We start from the raw sequence: 23,476 nt of genomic DNA, 5'->3' as shown, positions 1-23,476 counted from the left end.
GCATCTCCACTGGCGACGGGGCCAATCAGCCGGCCTGCCATAATGCGCTCCACACGCTGGTCGAGGTCGGAGAGCTCTTTTACGTCAGGACGGCCTCCCCCGGTGTCAGTTCGTTTCCGCCGGTTGTGCGCCACCTTGGCCTGCAAGAGAAAGGACGGCCTCTAAGTACAGTGTGAAGCCCTGATCTTGTCTGCGCTGCCTCCCATGGTCGAATAGCTTGTACAGTGTGAAGCCCTGATCTTGTCTGCAATGCCTCCCATGGTCGAATAGCTTGTACAGTGTGAAGCCCTGATCTTGTCTGCACTGCCTCCCATGGTCGAATAGCTTGTACAGTGTGAAGCCCTGATCTTGTCTGCACTGCCTCCCATGGTCGAATAGCTTGTACAGTGTGTAAAGTGCTGAATGTGCAAGTGATTTTCATGCCAGTCCCATAGCTGCTGGATGAGGGCTGGCCATTAGGGCTTTCAGGTCCCTTTGCCCATAAAGTGAGGTGCACATGCAGGGATGAGGAGGACACTGGAAAGGGTACTCACCCTGACAACCCGAGTGAGGTCGTTGAACTTCTTCCGGCATTGCACAGGAGTCCTGGCAACCACACTGTTGGAAGACACCCTGTTTGAGACCTCCCTCCAGGCTTTCCGGTAGGCGCTGGGCAGCGGCCTCTTGCCACCTTCTGGGAACAGAACATGGCGCCTGCGCTCCACTCCGTCAACCAGCAGCCTCAGGTCACCATCGCTGAAGCACTGCGCTCTCTCCCTGGCCTTCTCCATAGCCCTGGGCGTTGTGCAGATGAAGCTGAAGTGGTCAGGCCTAGGTTGAGGGCTGCAGTGTGCAGGGCGTGGCAGGCAAACAAATCCACCCTCCCCCTTTAAGAGCTGACCGGCGCCAGAGTGTCTGCCGTCAATCAACAACTCGCCGCACCTGCGCTGCGCCCGGCCTCGGGGGTATCGCTCAGCACCGCCGGCTTAGCGCCTAAAGATAGTCGTGCATCGCCTGTTTTAGCGCAGCAGCAACCTCTTGGGGCGATGCGACTGAATATCGGCGAAGGAGGTGCGACTTTGCGCCGGGCGCAAACTTTAGCGGCCGCCCGACTTTACCGCCCCAAAAGTGGCTATACTGAATTTCTAGGCCTAAGTGCCCTTGGAATGCCATTGCACTTCAATTTTGGAACATATAGATTTTTTTTAAAAATGTGACAGTGTAAGCTAAGCTACAGCCTCCTTTAATGATTTCAATGACCGTGTTATACTTTGGACAGAGCAGGAGGAGGCCAGGCTGCGGCCTTCTTTACCAGCTGCTGTGCATTGGCTCCGCTGTGCATTGGCCTGTGTTGTGGATGGCCTTATACGTCTGTAAGGTCAAACAAAGGGGAATCTGCATTCAGCTCTCACTCATTCCGGGACAATTGCAGCTAGAGGTTCTACTGAGATGAACCACTACTGGGACATTACTACGACTGGACATCGGAATAAATGAGAATCACTTCACTCACAAGCAGTATCACTGAGATACCCAATCTGAGGTATGTTGCAGGTCCAGAGCATCTTGAGCAATACATGCAGAACCACAAACTCAGAATGACACACGCCACTATAACCTCGTTTTCATATTCAGCACACCCCTCGTTTTTGTTCTGAAGAGAGACATATGGGCCCCAGAAGCAAGTGAGACTTGGAGACTCGAATCTTACCTTGAGAGCGATGGAGAAGGTAGCATCGCGATACTTACTTTGGCTGTTGCCTCTTTCTACTTTCTTTCCTACTGATGAATGCTTCAGTTTTTTCTTCTTTAGCACTGCCTGACAACCTTATTTTAGAAATCGTCAACATCAATGTTTTGGTATGAGATATAAAAATGTGTGCATGAGAGTCTGGCATAGGTCAAAATTCATGGCTCTCACGGAAAGGTTTGCTGTTGTCCATTGTTTCCACTAGGGACCAGGCTGATGGTGCAAGGACATCATTCATTCTGCAGCTTGGTATAGCTCTCCCACCCCATGATTTCCCAAAATGGTTTCCTCGGTTTCCATAGCATATGATAACCTTCAAGGTTGACCTCAAATCATTCTTGGTATCAAGCAGATAAAAAAAATCTCTTTTAACAACCAGGGACAAATCAGTATTCAAACAAAAAGATGAGCTTGAAAACATTAAGCTGCACGTTGCAATATTATAAACCAACTAAAACGGAGGACTTACTGGAATGTAAACCCAGCTGCTGTTGTGTAGTTTTGCGCTTTAACTGGTGTACTGAGGTTTACTGACTTTGAATAGCAGCGCCTCCTGCTGGCTTAGTGGATAAATGCATTGTTGCATGTTGTGCTCGTTGATCTTTTCAGAGTCGTGGTGGGACAGTATAGCCAGCCTCAGCATCCCCAGGGTATGGGAGAATGGGTGGCTGTTGGGGACTACACTACGGTTCTCACTCCTGATCACTCCACGGCGATCCCTGCTGTAAAGAGCGCAGGATGTAGCTCAGTTGTGATGTTCCCCCTTGGTAGAACAGCCATCTGATTCTCAATGTCTCGGCTCACGCATGAAGAATCTCCACTTGACGAGATACCAAGGGGGAAAAATTTGGTTGCTTTGCACCTCCCGTTAGCGCCCTAGGGCGCTAATGGGTCACAGAGCAACTCGCGCCCGGGCGCGGCGATGTTTGCGCCGCTCACGAAATTGACCAGACATTTTGCGGTGGCGCTAAACACTACTGCCACGATCTCCTGTGCCCGCAGATCGTGACGTCAGTCGAGTGCGCAATGCCCCGGTAGCACCCCGGACCGGCTATTGAGTGGCGCCCCCTGCCTTACCGCCTGCAACGACAGGTTGAGGGGAACGTTTTGCAGTCGGGAAGGGGCTGGGGGAGCGCTATTTAAAGGCGACCGCTTCCTGCCTTTTTTGGTCAGCGACATTTTTGCACCACGCATTCTGAGAGAGAGAGAGAGAGAGAGAGACCTCTGGAGAGATTCAACGCTGTGTGAAAGAGTTTTGAGTACTGAGCAGCACTTTGCAGGTTCATTTTGATTTGACCTTCTTTGCATCGATTTAGAAGAGACTGTGGGGGCTGCACTCTGAGCTCTTTCCCTGGGCCTCGCCATTGTTCTTTCCAGCAGATTTGATGTACAGGTCTCTCCAGGCCGAGATTCAAGGCTGCAATGAGCAGGGTGTGGATGGAGAGCAAGATCGACCCTCCCCTTTAAGAACTGGCCGGCGCCAGTGTGTCTGTGTTCCATTGCTGACTGACATCACATGAGTTTCACCGGCGCTCTGAGGTAGCGCCTCGCTCCTCGGCGTTAGCGCCTTAAGAGAGGTGTGTAGCGTCTGATTTAGCGCTCTAATCACCTCCAGGGGCGATAGAAGCCAAGTTTGCAGTCGGAGGCGATAATTAGCGTCAGGCGCTAAACTTTGCGCCCGGCCGATAATTGCGCCCCAAACGGGGCGATAATGAATTTCTCCCCCCAAAGGACTGCTGGCAGCCATAGAATTATGCCCTAACAAGAGACGCTGCTTTCAACAGGAGAAGGAGGGTTAATTGAAGAAATTCAGAGGGAAAACTAGTGAGCCAAAAATCTCAAAATTTAAATCAGTATTTACACCTGAAATATTCCCCAGTTTTGGTGAGAGTGAGCTCAGATTGGTAGCCCAGGCCAATATTTTCAAAAGAAAATATCTTTGACTGCAGTGAAAGAATAGTGCTTGTGTCTAGACCTAGTATCCAGCTATGGAGATCCGCCCAGTGACAGTGGGCAAATGCACCATGTGCTGTGGTACTAAGTCATACAGACCAGAAGTTCCTAAGTTTGATTCCTGGTCGATTCCAGTGCACGGGGCTGGGGAGATTATATTTGAACTCACAGCCCCTTTGTTTGGGAACACCATCACTACACGGACTGCAGCAGTTGAAGAAGGCAACCTACCACCATCTTCTCTGGGCAACTAGAGATGGGCAATAAATGGCAGCCTTGCCAGTGATGCCCACATCCCAAGAATGAATGTAAAAAAGCTCCTTTGTTGGGAGTAAAAAAATAATCAATCGGAATCCCTGCTCCTGATCATTATTCAGTGACCCCGCTGGTGGAAAATGACCTTCTGCGGACATCATGTGAGAACATAATCGGGTCCAGCTGTTTGGCCTTCCGTAGTCAAATTTCTTTACAATAGTCACTATTTAGGTTCATACATGGCCACTTAGGCAAGGCACTGGAAAGCTGCTGAAACCCATAGCACCAGACCCCAGTGCCAGTGGTTAATAGAGGATTAGTTAAGAAGGTATACTCCCTCCCTCCCACTGTTAGCTTCAATGAAATAAAGTCAGCCTTGAAATAATCTTATTCTAACCATAGCCTTAAGATCATCCCAAAACCTAATCTAAGGTAACCTTAACCTGAATCTTACACCAAAGTTAAACGCAATACCATGTTTTCCCAATTTTCATCTGGGAAGGTGTTCTGGAATAAGACCAGCAATAAGACCACCAAGAGTGACAACAAGGCCAATGAGAGTAACAACAAGGCCACTGAGAGTAACAACATGGACACTGAGAGTAACAACATGGACACTGAGAGTAACAACATGGACACTGAGAGTAACAAGGACACTGAGAGTAACAACAAGGACACGGAGAGTAACAAGGACACTGAGAGTAACAACAAGGACACTGAGAGTAACAACAAGGACACTGAGAGTAACAACATGGACACTGAGAGTAACAACATGGACACTGAGAGTAACAACATGGACACTGAGAGTAACAACATGGACACTGAGAGTAACAACATGGACACTGAGAGTAACAACATGGACACTGAGAGTAACAACATGGACACTGAGAGTAACAACAAGGACACTGAGAGTAACAACAAGGACACTGAGAGTAACAACAAGGACATGGAGAGTAACAACAAGGACACTGAGAGTAACAACAAGGACACAGAGTAACAACAAGGACACTGAGAGTAACAACAAGGACACAGAGTAACAACATGGACACAGAGTAACAACAAGGACACTGAGAGTAACAACATGGACACTGAGAGTAACAACAAGGACACGGAGAGTAACAAGGACACTGAGAGTAACAACAAGGACACTGAGAGTAACAACAAGGACACTGAGAGTAACAACAAGGACACTGAGAGTAACAACAAGGACACAGAGTAACAACATGGACACAGAGTAACAACAAGGACACTGAGAGTAACAACAAGGACACTGAGAGTAACAACATGGACACTGAGAGTAACAACATGGACACTGAGAGTAACAACATGGACACTGAGAGTAACAACAAGGACACTGAGAGTAACAACAAGGACACTGAGAGTAACAACAAGGACACTGAGAGTAACAACAAGGACACGGAGAGTAACAACAAGGACACTGAGAGTAACAACAAGGACACAGAGTAACAACAAGGACACTGAGAGTAACAACAAGGACACAGAGTAACAACATGGACACAGAGTAACAACAAGGACACTGAGAGTAACAACAAGGACACTGAGAGTAACAACATGGACACTGAGAGTAACAACATGGACACTGAGAGTAACAACATGGACACTGAGAGTAACAACAAGGACACTGAGAGTAACAACAAGGACACTGAGAGTAACAAGGACACTGAGAGTAACAACAAGGACACGGAGAGTAACAACAAGGACACTGAGAGTAACAACAAGGACACTGAGAGTAACAAGGACACTGAGAGTAACAACAAGGCCAATGAGAGTAACAAGGCCACTGAGAGTAACAACAAGGCCACTGAAAGTAACAACAAGGACACTGAGAGTAACAACAAGGACACTGAGAGTAACAACAAGGACACTGAGAGTAACAACAAGGACACTGAGAGTAACAACAAGGACACTGAGAGTAACAAGGATACTGAGAGTAACAACAAGGCCACTGAGAGTAACAACAAGGACACTGAGAGTGACAAGGCAACTGAGAGTAACAACAATGCCATTCAGAGTAACAAGGCCACTGAGAGTAACAACAAGGCCACGGAGAGTAACAACAAGGCCATTCGGAGTAACAAGGCCACTGAGAGTAACAACAAGGCCACTGAGGGTAACAAGGGCACAGAGAGTGACAACAAGGCCACTGAGAGTAACAACAAGGACACTGAGAGTAACAAGGCCACTGAGAGTAACAACAAGTCCATTGAGAGTAACAAGGCCACTGAGAGTAACAACAAGACCACTGAGAGTAACAACAAGGACACTGAGAATAACAAGTCCACTGAGAGTAACAAGGCCACTGAGAGTAACAACAAGACCACTGAGAGTAACAACAAGGACACTGAGAATAACAAGACCACTGAGAGTAACAACAAGGCCAATGAGAGTAACAAGACCACTGAGAGTAACAAGGCCACTGAGAGTAACAACAAGGCCACTGAGAGTAACAAGGCCACTGAGAGTAACACCATGGACACTGAGAGTAACAAGGCAACTGAGACTAAACATAGAAACATAGAAGATAGGAGCAGGAGTGAACCATTCGGCCCCTCAAGCCTGCTCCGCCATTCAATGAGATTATGGCTGATCATCCAAATTCAGTACCCTGTCCCTGCCTTCTCCCCATATCCCTTGATCCCTTGAACCTGAAGAAATATATCCAACTCCTTCTTTAATATATTTAATGAACTGGCCTCCACTGCCCTCTGTGGCAGAGAATTCCACAGGTTCACCACTCTCTGGGTGAAGAAATTCCTCCTCATTTCAGTCCTAAATGGCTTACCCCTTATCCTTAGACTATGACCCCTGGTTCTGGACTCCCCGGCCATCGGAAACATCCTTCCTGCATCTAGTCTGTCCAGGCCTGACAGAATTTTATAGGTTTCGATGAGATCCCCTCTCAATCTTCTAAACTCCAGTGAGTATAAGCCCAATCGACACAATCTCTCCTCATACGTCATTCCTGCCATCCCAGGTATCAGCCTGGTGAATCTTCGCTGCACTCCCTCCATGGCAAGAATGTCCTTCCTCAGATAAGGCGACCAAAACTGCACACAATACTCAAGGTGCGGTCTCACCAAGGCCCTGTACAACTGCAGCAAGACATCCTTGTTCCTGTACTCAAACCTTCTTGCTACGAAGGCCAACATACCATTTGCCTTCTTAACCGCCTGCTGCACCTGCATGCTTACCTTCAGCGACTGGTGCACAAGAACACCCAGGTCTCTTTGCACTTCCCCTTCTCCCAATCTATTGCCATTCAAATAATAGTCTGCCTTCCTGTTTTTGCCACCAAAGTGGATAACCTCACATTTATCCACATTATAGTGCATTTGCCATGTTTCTGCCCAATCACCCAACCTGTCCAAATCGTACTGGAGTTTCACGACATCCTCCTCACAGCATACCCTCCCACCAGCTTTGTGTCGTCTGCAAATTTGGAGATGTTACATCCAATTCCCTCGTCCAGATCATTAATATATATTGTGAACAGCTGGGGTCCTAGGACCGATCCTTGCGGTACCCCACTAGTCACTGCCTGCCACTCGGAAAACGACCCGTTTATTCCAACTCTTTGCTTTCTATCCGCCAACCAGTTCTCTATCCAATTCAATACCTTGCCCCCCAATCCCATGTGCCTTAATTTTGCACGCTAATCTCTTATGCGGGACCTTATCAAAAGCCTTCTGAAAGTCCAAATACAGGAAACTTTGTGATATCCGGCACCGACGGGACCGGCGTGTTGCCGATCTATCAAAACTGCCGGACATACAAAGTTAATGTTGAAGCATACGGAGGTTTTCATCTCCGTATCTGACAACAAACACTGTTGCTTAGCAACAGCTTCTAAAGAGTCGGCTGCAGCTGCAAGCGTCTCTAGCTGAAGCTGTTGCTATAGCTACAGACCTTGCAGTGCCTGACTGGGAAAAAAAAAGAACGAGAAATAAAAATACTTATAGAAAACGGCTCCTGATTTTTGCCGTTAGATCGAGTATTCTGGACATACAACCTCCGGATAAACCAAAGTTTCCTGTATACCACATCCACTGGTTCTCCCTTATCTATTTTACCAGTTACATCCTCAAAAAATTCCAGTAGGTTAGTCAAGCACGATTTACCTTTTGTAAATCCATGTTGACTTTGTCCATTCCCGTCACTGCTTTCCAAGTGCTCTGCTATTACATCTTTTATAATGGACTCTAGCATTTTCCCCACTACCGATGTCAGGCTTACCAGTCTATAATTCCCCGCTTTTTCTCTACCACCTTTTTTGAATAGTGGGGTAACATTATCTACCCTCCAATCCATGGGTACTGTTCCAGAGTCTATCGAGTTCTGGAAGATGACCAGCAATGCATCTACTATTTCTAGGGCCACTTCCTGAAGTACCCTAGGATGTAGATTATCAGGCCCTGGGGATTTATCGGCCTTCAGTCCCATCAATTTTCCTAACACCATTTCCCTACAAATACTGATTTCTTTCAGTTCCACCCTTTCATCAGACCCTATGTTTCCCGACGTCTCTGGGAGGTTATTTGTGTCCTCCTTTGTGAAGACAGAACCAAAATATGTATTTAGTTGGTCTGCCATTTCTTTGTTCCCCATTATAAATTCCCCTGATTCTGACTGCAAGGGACCTATGCTTGACTTCACCAATCTTTTTCTCTTCACATATCTATAAAAGCTTTTACAGTCAGTTTTTATGTTCCCTGCAAGCTTACTCTCATATTCTATTTTCCCCTTCTTAATTAATCCCTTTGTCCTCCTTTGTTGAATCCTAAACTGCTCCCAATCCTCAGGATTATTGCTTTTTCTGGCCAATTTATATGTCCTCTCCTTGGATCTTATGCTATCCCTAATTTCCCTTGTTAGCCATGGTTGAGTCACCTTTTTTGTTTTATTTTTATGCCAAACTGGGATGAACAAATTCTGTAGTTCATCCATTCGGTCTTTGAATGTTTGCCATTGCCTAGCCACCGTCAACCCTTTGAGTGACATTCCCCAATCAATCTTACCCAACTCGCTCCTCAGACCATCGTACTTTCCTTTATTTAAATTTAGGACCCTAGTCTCTGAGTCAACTACTTCATTCTCCATCTTAATGAAGAATTTGATCATATTATGATCGCTCCGACCCAAGGGGCCTCGTACAACAAGGACACTGAGAGTAACAACAAGGCAGAAGGGAGCACAACAAAATTGACCAGGACAAACAGAAACCAAATAAAAAGCTAAGAATGTAAACATATCTGCACCAGCGTTGGGCTGGGCTGGGAGTTTATGGCAGCAAGTCTGAAGGACGGGCAATGAAGCAAATGCAAAAGAATGTGATGCAACAATCAATGAAAAAAGCCAACTTTGGAAATCTTGTGAGAAAATCAAGAACAGAGGCCCTGAAATTCCAGGAGTCAACCTCTGTCAGCAGAAGAGCGGCAAAGTGGAACTCCTGGCTGCATAGTGACTAGGATGCCAACTCCAACCCAAATTATGGGGTTGCAGAACCAGTACAGAATGATTCCAGGCTTTGCGCTGAGCACAAGGCAGCACTGGTAACTAGGTTGTGTGTGTTTTCAGTTATTTCACTCAGGAACCTTCAGCAGCAATCCCGGAGATTAGACTATCATTTTGTCTGTCTATTTTACTTATTCTAACATTTATTTTTGTTGTAAACTCTCAGCATATTTGTGGCATAAACTAGTGCTTTTTGGGATCAGACCAAGACGTGCAGCTCATTTTACAATACCAGTTTTCATTTAAAGAGCCAGATCAGGCGTCATTAAGAATTTCTTACTTGTAAGTCCCAAATTCCTGCTGACAAACGTCAAGAACAGAAAGTCTTGGCAGCGTTATGGTTTAAGTAAGAGCAACAGGCAGATCGAATCTGCCAAGCATTTACAGTAAATTCTGGGAAATTCTGACAATGGGATATTCATATAAATGATATGGCCTCTGCCACCCACTTCTCTACCATTTGTGACCACTACAGTAATTGTCTATGTGACCACTACAGTAATTGTCTATGCTCCCCCAGATCTCACCAAAAATTGCCGCTGCATCAATAGTGATGACTTACTCTCAGATCTGAATTTTCTCCCCCTCTTTGCTCCTATGTCCAAGAGGCTTGGCACATGACTTAGTCCTCGGCCTTTGTCTATTCTCACATCAGCCTCTAGGACAACTAGAGAACAGTTCAAGACAACGCACCTCACAGGCTTCCCATCTCTTCCTCTCCTTATTTTTACTCCTTTTTCATCTCTTCTAGTCTTTTATTTCCCCCTTCCAATTTTCTCCTTTCCACAGGTGTCAGGCACTCTATGGTACCTCACCCAAGTAGCCATTCTTCATGTGTGTCACTGAGTATCAGCAGGTCATTTTACCATGACGGTAACACAGATGTGCCCAATTGCATGCTCACCCAACACATGCACATGTTCACACTCTGGCCGGGGTCACTGGATAATAATCAGGAGCTGGAATCTTGCTCCACCTCCCTCCCTAGCCCAGCGGCCTTGAGCCCAATTGGAATTGTTGTCCGGTCCGTGATTAGCTAACTGAGCACAGAATGTACACCTTAGCGGTCTTTATGTTGCATTTAACCACTAAACTATCAGGGAACTACTGAGCCCTTCCTCTCCATGGGGAAGAACCTAGTCTTCTTTCACCATCTCCCCTTGCCTAATGAATCTCTCCGGATGGGGAGCTATGGGCTTAAAGCTAATTTCAGCCATTCCAATGCACACTGCTGAAAAAATGATCCTGATCAAACCAACAATGTAAAGAATGTTTTCTACTCTTCAATCCCCACATTTATCCATCCATTTATTTATTTGTGTGTGCCAGTTGGGACATGTGAAGCCAGTTTTATGCTGTAGATTCACATCCACTGGGAGCTGGATCGAGACAGTTGCCCAGAATCATTTATGAACTTTTACAGCCAACAGAGGAAAAATCTAGTGGACTTGTACCCAAGAGACTGGTCTAACACACTCTGGCATCCATTCTCCAGCTCAAATATTTATAATGGCGACAGTAACTCAGCTCAAACGACCTGTCAGAATTACCATCCAAAAGACAGCATCTGCTGCCATCTAGTGATCACTGAACAGATGGACGGGTCACATTGTCCGCATGCCCGATACGAGACTCCCAAAACAAGCGCTCTACTCGGAGCTCCGGCACGACAAGAGAGCCCCAGGTGGGTAGAGGAAATGCTTCAAGGACACCCTCAAAGCCTCCTTGAAAAAGTGCGACATCCCCACCGACACCTGGAAATCCCTGGCCCAAGACCGCACAAAGTGGAGGAGAAGCATCCGGGAAGGCGCCGAACACCTCGAGTCTCTTCGCCGGGAGCAAGCGGAAGCCAAGCGCAGGCAGCGCAAGGAGCGCACGTCAACCCAAGCACCCCACCCACCCGCCCCTTCAACCACCGTCTGCCCCACCTGTGACAGAGACTGTAGGTCCCGCATTGGACTCATCAGTCACCTGAGAACTCATTTTTAATGTGGAAACAAGTCATCCTCGGTCCCGAGGGACTGCCTAAGAAGAAGAAGAAGACTGAGCAGATAACACAATCACTGAAAACTGGAGGCACAAGAAGCAAAATTACTGCCGAAACAAAGAACAGAAAGCGCTGGAGACGCTGAAAGTTCTGAGGAAGGATTTATACCTGAAATGTCAACTGACTCATGGTTCCTCAACGGAAGTTGCCTGACCTGCTGAGTGTCTCCAGCATTTTCTGCTTCCGTCACTGAAAACTAGTAGCGCTTGCTTTTGTAACTGGCCCCCTTTTGAGGCCGTCACCACCCCGTTAATGCCAGGCAATAGAGGTGGAAATTGACCCCTCTGTTTCTTCTTTTGACATGCTTTTCCAAATCTGGGGAAAATTACGTTAATCCTTCATATTTCTCATGTTTCGTTCTGTTTTGTGCAGCACAAATTCCTAAGATATCAAAAATACAGAAACTAAAACATACATTAGGCACAGATTTTTAGTTATGTTGAAGCACATTGAAGCACACTAAAGCACAGAAAAAGTAGAGAGCAACTGGCACAAAATGAAAATGACTATATTTTATTAAAAATATGAGGTTATACAAAAAGAAGAAAGAAAAAAGTCAGGAAGCAGTTCTTCACACAAAGGGTAGCGGAAATCTAGAACTCTCGCTGCCAAAAAGCTGTTGATGCTGAGGGTCAATTGAAAATTCCCAAAATGAGATTGATCGGTTTTTGTTAGGCAAGGGTGTTGAGGGTTATGGAACCAAGGCGGGTAGATGGAATTAAGATACAGATCAGCCCTGATTTCTGGTTGAACAGGCTCGAGGGCCAGAATGGCCGACTCCTGTTCCTATGTTCCTAAAAAAACACTGAAATTTAGCGTTAAAAATAAAAATGACAATTTTATTTTAAAGATGAAAACTTAATGAATGTGGCCCTCAACCTCAGCAAAAAATGGATCCACAATATAAAGGAGGCCGTATTGTGAGCAGCAAATACAGTATATTAAATTGGAAGAAGTACAAGTAAGTCGCTGTTTCATCCAGAAGACTGTTTGGGGCCCTGCACAGTGGGAAGGAAAGTGTTACATCTCCTGCGCTTGTATGGGAAGGTGCCGGGGGAAGTGGTCTGGTGTTGGGGCTGATAGTAGAGTGGGCCAAGGTGTCATGGATGGAACAGTCCCTTTCGAATGCTGACAGGGGAAGGGAGGGGAAGGTGTGTTTGGTGGGGGCATTGTGCTGTCGTTGGCGGAGATGGTGGAGGATGATCTGTTGAATGCAGAGGCTGGTGAGATAGAAGGTGAGAACAAGGGTGACCATATCATGACACTGGGAGGGAGAAGGGGTGAAGGCGGAAGTGCGGGAAATGGGATGGAAATGGCCGAGGGCTCTGCCCACCACGGTGGAGGGGAATCCTCAGCTGAGGAAAAAGGAAGACATTTTGGAAGGTGGCATCGTCAGAACAGGTGCGATGGAGACGGAGAAATTGCGAGACTGGAATAGAGTCCTTACAGGAAGCGGGTGAGAGGAAGTTTAATCAAGGTAGCTGTGGGAGTAAGTGGGCTTGTAGTGCACATTGATGGAAAGGCTATCATCAGAATTAGGGATAGAGAAGTTGAGGAAGGGAAGGGAAGAGTCAGAGATGGAAGGGAAGAGTTGGAGAGATTGGGTCGACTAGGCCTGTATTCACTAGAGTTTAGAAGAATGCGAGGGGATCCCATTGAAACGTATAAAATTCTGACAGGGCTAGACAGACTGGATGCAGGGAGGATGTTTCCCCTGGCTGGGGGGTCTAGAACGAGGGGTCACAGCCTCATGATATGGGGTAGGCCATTTAGGACTGAGATGAGGAGAAATTTCTTCACTCAGAGGGTGGTGAACCTGTGGGATTCTCTTCACAGAAGGCTGTGGAGGCTAAGTCACTGATTGGCCCAGAAATTCGGGTCTCCACGGGTGAATACGCACGAGGTACTCACCCGTAAGCCCAATGGAAGTGCCGGTTTCCTGCATGCACTGCGCATGCGCGGGAAACCGGCACTTCCGTTCCCCTGAAAGCAGGGGTTCAGAGGTCGAACACGTGCGCGGGGGAGGCTGCGTGTGCGCATCGCACTTCGTTTTTTTTTTTACAGGTTTTACCGGGAGGGTAAGTCTGCAGAAGTTATAAATGTAAAAAGCAGGCGTAAGGCCTGCTTTTTACAAGGTAAGTGGTGAATTAATTAAAATTAAAACATTTTTTCCACAGGTTTATCATTTTTAAATACTTTAAAGCAAGGTAAGTTTATTTTTAGACCCGTTAGAAAATAAAATTATTTTTTTCAAAAATGTAAATTATTGTTTAAAATAGTTATTTCATTTCATTTATAGTTTATTTAAAAAATGTGATTTAAAAAAAAAATTATTTGAAGATTTAGTGATGTTTTGTAAGAAGTGGCAAGTAGTATTTCTAAGTTTGACAGCACTTCCTGTCAGACTTATGAATGGAGCATTCCCTGCTCCGATTGGCTGCCCATGGCTCACGTGATCCCAGGGGACGCATCGAACTAACTGCGCCCCTGGGATACGCAAGCACAGCGCGCCGGCAGCTGGAGCAGGCCCCGGATCGGAATTCCACGAGGGCCCACAGCACAACAGCCGGCGCGCAAGGTAAGTGCAGGTCGGGGGCTTGCACCCGCTGGAAGCCCCCGACCCGAATTTCTGGGCCAATTGTTGGGTGAAAATAAATTCACATCTAATCTGTGGTAAAGTAAAAGGTGCAGTTTATTGAAAACAGAGCTCTGGGAGAAGCGTCTCAGACCCCGCGGTCTGTGCGAGCACCTTCTCTCCGATCAACAAAATTCACAAGCTTATATACAGTACAAGGCTGGGGCACACCGATAGCCGTTGTTACATTACTTATTCCTTGGCCAATCGGGCCCAATTATATTCCTTCAAAAACAACCTAATTATAACTTTACATCGTTAGCTAAGCCCCTTCTTTCGGTTCTGTCTTTTATCTAAGTTTGTCCAGTTATCTGGATCGCAGGGTCCATTCTTGCTTCATCGTGGCTTCGGCCGATCACGAGTCAGTGACTCGTGATTGGACATGGCTCAAATATACCTTACATACATCCGCATGACAGTTGTTACTTTGTAACCTGATTGTTCTGCAAATGTTAACCTTGTTATTGAAGCTTCTCATATCTCCACATGCTTAATCACTTTTGCAGTTCAGTTTCTGACCATCTGTTCCATTTGTGGTTTCAACTAGTTTCAACCGAAACTAGGTTGTCATGCTGTGTCGTTTGACTGCTACATTCAACTGGCTCAAATCCCAACCCTTCAGCCAATATATTTAAGAAGGAGATTGATAGATTTCTAGAAACAAAAGGCATCAAGGGGTATGGGGAGAGAGCGGGAATATGGTATTGAGATAGAGGATCAGCCATGATCATATTGAATGGCGGAGCAGGCTCGAAGAGCCGAATGGCCTACTCCTGCTCCTATTTTTCTATGTCTATGTTTCTATGGACCATGTGCAGGCGAGGGAAGGGTGGAAATTAGAAGCAAAGTTGGTGAAAATTTTCCAGTTCGGGGTGAGAGCAGGAATCAGCACCAACACAGTCATCAATGTACGGAAAAAGGGGTCAAAAGGAGACTTGAGTAGGACTGGAACAAAGAATGCGCCACATATCCCACAAAAAGGCAGACGTGGAGTTGCCAACCCTCCAGGATTACCCTGGAGTCTCCAGGAATTAAAAATTAATTTCCAGGACAATACTGTGAGCAACCCAGGAGAAAAAAATCATAGGGGCATTAAAAAAAGTGTTTCCTTCATTTTCTTTGAACACTTTTGTTACTTAGTTATTGAAAAAGAATCGGAGATGGGGGTAAAAAAGGCTGTTTGACTAGGTGAGGTGGTAGAGGTGGATCATGTGAGTTGGCAACCCCCAGCTAGGGCCGGTATGGATTCCCGTAGCAACATCTTTTAATTCTTCTTGGTTGGTTACTTTGTTTGCTGGCTGGTGACATCACCAATAAAAAGGAAGCAAGCACCCCCTTTTAAAGGGGCGCAACCAATAAACCGTAAATTAAACCAAATTTAAAGTAAACTTACCAAATTTAAATTTTAATCCGGGTGAGGATGAAGCACTCCAGTCCCTCCGGTGCCCACTGGTCGCAGAAGGCCTCAAGCGTACCGGTGGACACCGCGTACTCCATCTCCAGGGACACCCAGCGCGAGCATAGCCGTGGAAGAGAGGTAGGCAGAACCACCCCCTCGACTGCCCGCTGTCTAGCAACATCTTTTATTTGCAGTTTCAATGTTGTTAAAGTCAAACTTGTGGAAATGGAGAGGTGCTTTTATTAGAAAAATAAAACCTGACACAAAAAACAAACTCACCATCACTAAAACAGATTATCTGATCATTATCACATTGCTGTTTGTGGGAGCTTGCTGTGTGCAATTTGGTCACAGTGTTTCTTACATTGAATCTAATCGTGAATCAGGGACAGAGACTCAATAAAACTACCGTAAGTAAAATAACAGTAATGAAGAAAATAATGGCACTAAAAAGTGACAAATTCCCAGGGCCAGATGGTTTCCATCCCAGGGTTTTAAAGGAAGTAGGTGAGCACATTGCAGATACCCTAACTATAATCTTCCAACGTTCTCTCGATTCAGGAACCGTTCCTTTAGATTGGAAAATTGAACGCTGCTATTTAAGAATGGCAAGAGGGGGAAACCAGGGAATTATAGGCCAGTTAGCCTAACATCTGTTGTCGGAAAATTGCTAGAGTCTATAATTAAGGATAGGGTGACTGAACACCTCGAAAATTTTCAGTTGATCAGAGACAGCCAGCATGGATTTGTGAAAGGTAGGTCATGGCTGACAAACCTGTTTGAATTTTTTGAGGTGGTGACTAAAGTTGTTGATAGGAGAATATCTATGGATGTTATTTATATGAACTTCCAGAAGGCATTTGATAAAGTCCCACATAAGAGACTGTTAACTAAGGTAGAAGCCCACGGAATTGAGGGCAAATTACTGACCTGGTTAGGAAATTGGCTGAGCGGCAGGAGATAGGCAGTAGGGATAATAGGTAGGTACTCAAATTGGCAGGAGGTGACTAGTGGTGTCTCACATGGATCCGTGTTGGGGCCTCAACTATTCACAGTATTTATTAACGACTTAGATAATGGCATAGAAAGTCAGATATCCAAATTTGCCGATGACACCAAGATAGGCAGTGTAGATGAAAGCATAAAATTACAAAGGGATATCGACAGATTAAGTGAATGAGCAAAATTGTGGCAAATGGATTTCAATGTACGCAAATGTGAGGTCATCCACTTTGGACCTAAAAAGGATAGAACAGGGTACTTTTTAAATGGTGAAAAGCTAAAAACAGTGGAGGTCCAAAGAGACCTGGGAGTCCAGGTACACAAATCATGTACAGAAAATAATCAAAAAGGCTAATGGGATGCTGGCCTTTATATCTAGAGGACTAGAATACAAGGGGGTAGAAGTTATGCTGCAGCTATACAAAACCCTGGTTAGACCACACCTGGAGTACTGTGAGCAGTTCTGGGCACCGAAGGATATATTGGCCTTGGAGGGAGTGCAGCGTAGATTTACAAGAATGATACCTGAACTCCAAGGGTTAAGTTATGAGGAGAGATTACACAAATTAGAATTTAGAAGGTTAAGGTGTGATCTGATCAAAGTTTTCAAGATATTAAGGGGGTCAGATAGAGTAGAGAGAAACTATTTCCGCTGGTTGGGGATTCTAGGACTAGGGGACATAGTCTAAAAATTAGAGCCAGACCTTTCAGGAGTGAAATTAGAAAACACTTCTACACACAAAGGGTGGTAGAAGTTTGGAACTCTTTTCTGCAAACGGTAATTGATGCTAGATCAATTGTTAATTTTAAATGAGATTGATAGCTTTTGGTTAACCAAAGGTATTAAGGGGAATGGGCCAAAAGCGGGTATATGGAGTTAGGTCACAGATCATTCATGATCCCATTGAATGGCGAAACAGGCTTGAGGGGCTGAATGGCCTACTCCTGCTCCTATGATCCATTACAACAGTGACTACACTTCAAAAGTACTTAATCGGCTGCAAAGCGCTTCGGGTCGCCCTGAGCCGGTGAAGCGATATAAATACAAGTCTTTTTTTCGGGAAATGAGTTTTTTCCCCCCCAATAAAGAAACCGGAACCTTTCGCCGTCGCTCGCTGAGGGACTCCGCTAGTCCGTTCTGTTCCGGTAGCCGTCACGTCCGCTGAGCGGTCCAATCCGGGAGCGGGTCCGCCGCTGTGCCGGGTTCGGGATTGTTGGTGAGCGAGAGTCGGGGCTCCCCGTGTCCGCCGCCGCTATGGAGACCATCCTGGAGCAGCAGCGCCGCTACCACGAGGAGAAGGAGCGGCTGATGGACGGAATGGTGAAGGAGATGATGGTGAAGAAATCCACGGTAATGAGAGCGGCCGGCTTTTTTGGGGGGTGGGGAAAGGCCTCAGGCCTCAGGTAACGCATGCCCCAGACAGATGATGCAACCTTCGGGTAAAATGCCCCCCTCCCTCCGAGCCGGGGCCGCTCCATTCGGGAGGACAGGCACTGGCCGGGGTGACCGATCAATAAGATCCGCTTCCTCTCTGGCCTCCGCTCACACTCGCATTGGAGAACCCAGACAGGGTGATTAGCAGGAGGCGGGGCTCCAGCTCCAGACCCCGGGGCCCTGCGGGGCTCCAGCTCCAGACCCCGGGGCCCTGCGGGGCTCCAGCTCCAGACCCCGGGGCTCCAGCTCGGCTCCAGCTCCAGACCCCGGGGCCCTGCGGGGCTCACACTCTGGCTGAGGGGATCTCACAACTCCGTCTGACTGTGGTCATAGAATCTTAGAAATTTACTGCACAGAAGGAGGCCATTCGGCCCATTGTGTCGGTGCGGGCGGACCAAGAGCTATCCAGCCTAATCCCACTTTCCAGCACTTGGTCCGTAGCCCTGTAGGTTAGGACACTTCAAGTGCATATCCAAGTACTTGTTAAATGTGATGAGAGTTTCTGCCTCTACCACCCTTTCAGGCAGTGAGTTCCAGACCCCCACCACCCTCTGGGTGAAAGAAATTCTCCTCAACTCCTTCTACCAATTACTTTAAATCTATGCCTTCTGGTTATTGACCCTTCTGCTAAGGGAAATAGGCCCCTCATACCTTTTATACACCTCAATTAAATCTCCCCTCAGTTCCTCTGTTCCAAAGAAAACAACCCCAGCCTATCCAATCTTTCCTCATAGCTAAATTTCCCTAGCCCAGGCAACATCCTCGTAAATCTCCTCTGTACCCTCTCTAGTGAAATCATATCCTTCCTGTAATGTGGTGACCAGAACTGCATGCAGAACTCTAGCTGTGGCCTAACTAGTGTTTATACGGTTCAAGCATAACCTTCCTGCTCTTATATTCTATGCCTCGGCTAATAAAGGCAAGTATCCCGTATGCCTTCTTAACCACCTTATCTACCTGTCATGCTACCTTCTGGGATCTGTGGACATGCACTCCAAGGTCCCTCTGATCTTCTACACTTCTCAGTGTCCTACCATTTATAGTGTATTCCCTTGCCTTGTTAGTCCTCCCCAACTGCATTACCCCACACTTCTCCAGATTGAATTCCATTTGCCACTGTTCTGCCCACCTGGCCAGTCCATTGATATCTTCCTGCAGTCTGCAGCAATCCTGCCTCCAAGGGGCAGATTTTAACAAAGCCAAGAAGGTGGAAAAAATGTTTAAACTGCCAAAAAGAAAACTCAGGAAATAAAATAATTTTAAACCATTTATGAAGTTAACTAAACTTTACGCGTGATATGAGTCACAATGTCACCATCAGATGAATCCCCTTGAGTTTACACCAGGACTAACCCGATGGCGTGGCAGTGGTCTTTTCCACTTATGTACGTTCCTATAAACAAGCATGTGCAGATATGTAGTTGAAAGCACATATTGGGGCCAAATATGACACCAAGGTTGCAAACAGTTTCGTTCAGCCTCAGACAGATGCTAGGGAGAGGGATGGAGTCTGTGGCAAGGGAACAGAGTTTGTGGTGGGGACCGAAGACATCGAAACGTAGAAGATAGGAGCAGGCCATTCGGCCCCTCGAGCCTGCTCCGCCATTCAATGCGATCATGGCTGATCATCCAAGTTCAGTACCCGGTCCCTGCTTTCTCCCCATACCCCTTGATCCCTTTAGCCTTGAGAAATATATCCAACTCCTTCTTGAATATATTTAATGAATTGGCCTCTACTGCCTTCTGTGGTAGAGAATTCCACAGGTTCACCACACTCTGGGTGAAGAAATTCCTCCTAATTTCTGTCCTAAATGGCCTACCCCTTATCCTTAGACTGTGACCCCTGGTTCTGGACTCCCCGACCATCGGGAACATCCTTCCTGCATCTAGTCTGTCTAGTCCTGTTAGAATTTTATAGGTTTCGATGAGATCCCCTCTCATTCTTCTAAACTTCAGCGAGTACAAGCCCAATCGATCCAATCTCTCCTCATACGTCATTCCTGCCATCCCAGGTATCAGCCTGGTGAATCTTGGCTGAACTCCTTCCATGGCAAGAACATCCTTCCTCAGATAAGGTGACCAAAACTGCACACAATACTCAAGATGTGGTCTCGCCAAGGCCCTGTACAACTGCAGCAAGACATCCTTTGACAATGGCTTTGCTCTTCCTGATATTGGAGGAAATTTCTGCTCAGCCAGCACTGGATGACAAGTGGTGGTGAGGTAGAGCTGGGTGTCATCAGCATACATGTGGAAACTGGCGCTGTGTTTTCGGATGATGTCGCCGAGAGGTAGCATATAGATGAGAAATAGGAGGGGGCCAAGGATAGATCCTTTTGTGGGTGGAGGGGTGGGGGACACTAGAGGTAACGATGCAGGAGTGGGAAGAGAAGCCATTGCAGGTAATTCTCTGGCTACAATTAGATAGATAAGAATGGAACCAGGTGAGTGCAGTCCCACCCAGCTGGAGACGGTGGAGAGGCATTGGAGGAGGATGGTGTGGTCACTTGTGTCAAAGGCTACAGACCGGTCGAGAAGGATGAGCAGAGATAGTTTATGACAGTCACATAGGATGTCATTTGCGACTTTGATAAGAGCCGTTTCGATACCGTGGCTGGAGCGGAAACCTGATTGGAGGGATTCAAACATGGAGTTCTGGGAAAAATGGGCACGGATTTGGGAAGTGTTCAAGGACTTTGGAGAGGAAAGGAAGGTTGGAGATGGGGCGGTAGTTTGCAAGGACGGAAGGGTCAAGGGTTGGCTTTTTGAGGAGAGGGATGATGATGGCAGATTTGAAGGAGAGGGGGACAGTACCCGAGGAGGGAGGACCGTTAACAATATCAGTTTGCTCGGGGAAGGGAGGGCAGTGGCAGCTGAATGGATGCTCTCAATCTTCGTGACAAAGAAGTCCATGAGCTCCTCACACGTGGAGGAGGCAGGGGAGAGGGGTTTAAGAAGATGGTTCACAGTGGAGAAAAGCCAGGGATTATCTTTGCACAGCAGGAATTTATTGTATTTTGATTATCATTATGTTCTGCAAATTCATTGGATCATCTAAACATTAGAGGTTGAACTAGCTTAGTTATGGAGCAAGAAATCAATTCCCCATTCCTATCATTTGCACATTCAGAATGCCATTCATTCTGGAGTGGCGGACAGTGATCAATTGACACTAATTATAACAATGGACTGCACTGGTTACATTTCTGGAAGGAAATCAGTTTGCTTTGGCGCAGGATTCATGCACCCATCTATTATAGAAGTTTTTACCTTATTCAAGTATCCCAAGTTTAAATTTTAGCAGTTTTCAGGTTGATTTGGAAGTGATTAAATACAGACAGGACTCCTGTTCACGCAAGTATAGTCTGGGCTATGGACTATTCTGCCTCCGTTCAGTGTTATTATGATCAGATGACGGGCCTTTCTGTGGGGCAGACGTCAGTTTTTTTTTTAACTTTCCATTATGAAGGGCGAAGTGTTTGCTGTGTTAGGCTCTGATCAAGTGGTGAAGCTCTGCTGATAAGCAATTTTAAATGGTAGAAATTGAATTCCAGCTCCATCAGTTTGCTTGTTTTAAAATGTATTAACTTTTTAATTTATTTTCCAGCTTCGAGACCAAATCAACTCTGATCATCGTGCCAGAGCAGTGCTTGATGTAAGTAAGATCACTGTGACCTGGCCTTCGTGTCTGTCTGCTGTTTTAGGACTGCTGTTAATTACATTTGCTTACAGTAAAATCCATTGTATAGATCAGATCTCTGTGTAGATTTTTTTATAATGTCCATAGTTTGGGATCTGACTTGTGCACCAGTTTTTTTTTTGTTCCCTATTAAACATGCAAAACTTTATCCAATATAATGAACCATCTGATAATTCGAGTTGCCATTTTATTAGGCCATGTGTTTGATGGTAATTGATCAGTTTTCTCCCCCCCTCCCCCCCCCCCCCCAAAGGAGTTGAGCTTTCATGGGCATTGATAATGCTCCAGTATGTGGCTATGGGAAGCTATTCAATAGAGATTGAGCTTATCCACGTACATTTACCAGCAGGATTCACTAGACAGCAATCAGGAACAGGGACTCGGGGCCATTCTCTCTCCTTCCCCAGCCTCTGTGCCACTGCAATGAGATCTGCTAACTCAATGCTGACCTGGGATCAACACTGTCTCACTACATAGTACAAATACTCGCTGAGATACTGGAACAGTCCTCATTTTTAATGAAGCTTCTTACAGCCTTAATTGTAGTTCTTTGGCCCATTCTTGCTTTGTTTATCCCTGTTTTTGCAGCATGGCTTCTCCATAATAAAGGGAGTGACTTATTTCTGTAGCTATCCAGTGTTTTTAGCCCACAGAACTACAGACAATCAAATGTCTTAGATGTGTTTCACTTGAAAATTAAAAGCAAGCTAACGATTTCCTAATACAGGTGCACTATCCCTTATCCGAAACCCTTGGCACCAGATGTTTTTTGGAATTTTCCGGATTTCAGAATGGTATTCAGAATCAGTATGTAACACCCTAGCACCCCGTAAGCAAACACATTAATATTTCTGCAACGAACCTTATGAATATTCACACTGAGTGGGATAAATAAAGACTATAAATAGTATTACAGTTTATTTGTACAGTAATAATTTGGTAAATTAAATAGTGGGATAAATATAGACCATAAATACTCTAGTTACGCTCCACAAAAAAACTTTCGGTTTTCAGAGGTTTTCGGAAGTGCGGATAAGGAATAGTCTACCTGTACTGTAATTAACTTGAAATCTACACATTCCTCGTAAGCAAGGGTGTTCTGTTTTTAAAGTTCCATCTTAACATGGTGCCTTCACCAAACATGGAGTTGTAACCCTTTCTTTCAAAGGGGGTTTTCTGGCAGGGTGAATAATGCTTGTCCTTTTTTTTTGTCAACAACCAATCTCCAATTCCAACAGTTTCTCTTGTGATTGAGGGAGCTGCGACTGCTGCTGCGATGTTGATGGTACTACAAGGGATGGGCAATAAATGCTGGCCTTCCCCGTGATGCCCACATCCCATAAAAACGAATAAAAAATAAACAAGGATTGCTACAAGTTGGGCTGGGATTGAGAGTAATTTTTTAATGTTATTTATTTGTAAGAACTTAATCAGTTGAAATAAGGGTGAGCGATATTTTGTTTTTGAAGCTTGGAAATGCTTTCCCTTTAAATGCTGATTACTGTCTCCTATTCACCATTACCAGTTTTAAACAGGTTAAGTTTTGAAATGTCTTAATTTATTTTCCAGAGATACATGGAAGTGTCTGGAAATCTAAGAGACTTGTATGAAGATAAAGATTGGTATGTATTATTACTGGTATAACTTCAGATAGTAACTCCAGATTTGTACTTGGTGACACATGCCATGCAACTCGAGCATTTTAGAATTGTTTAATGTTTGAAACTGGTAAAATGTCACATTCCACTTTAATTGCATGAATGGCAGGGGTGATGGAATTATTACACAG

The 23,476-nt window shown here is 45.7% G+C and overlaps 1 protein-coding gene across 1 annotated transcript in view; it reads left to right on the top strand.

Moving 5' to 3' along the window:
* The first annotated feature begins 17,658 nt into the window (after positions 1 to 17,658).
* Positions 17,659 to 23,476, top strand: part of sf3a3 (splicing factor 3a, subunit 3) — a 36,018-nt gene continuing 30,200 nt past the window's right edge. The window contains exons 1-3 of the mRNA XM_085962479.1: positions 17,659 to 17,903; positions 21,595 to 21,642; positions 23,257 to 23,309. Coding sequence (XP_085818605.1) covers positions 17,808 to 17,903; positions 21,595 to 21,642; positions 23,257 to 23,309 — 197 coding nt within the window. The 5' untranslated portion in view covers positions 17,659 to 17,807. The remainder of the gene's footprint in view (positions 17,904 to 21,594; positions 21,643 to 23,256; positions 23,310 to 23,476) is intronic.

The sequence above is a fragment of the Somniosus microcephalus genome, chromosome 20, assembly GCF_052327205.1.
Source record: "Somniosus microcephalus isolate GS21.2 chromosome 20, FLI_Smic_1.0, whole genome shotgun sequence".
Lineage (NCBI taxonomy): Eukaryota > Metazoa > Chordata > Chondrichthyes > Squaliformes > Somniosidae > Somniosus > Somniosus microcephalus.
This window is presented reverse-complemented; position numbering and strand designations above follow the sequence as displayed.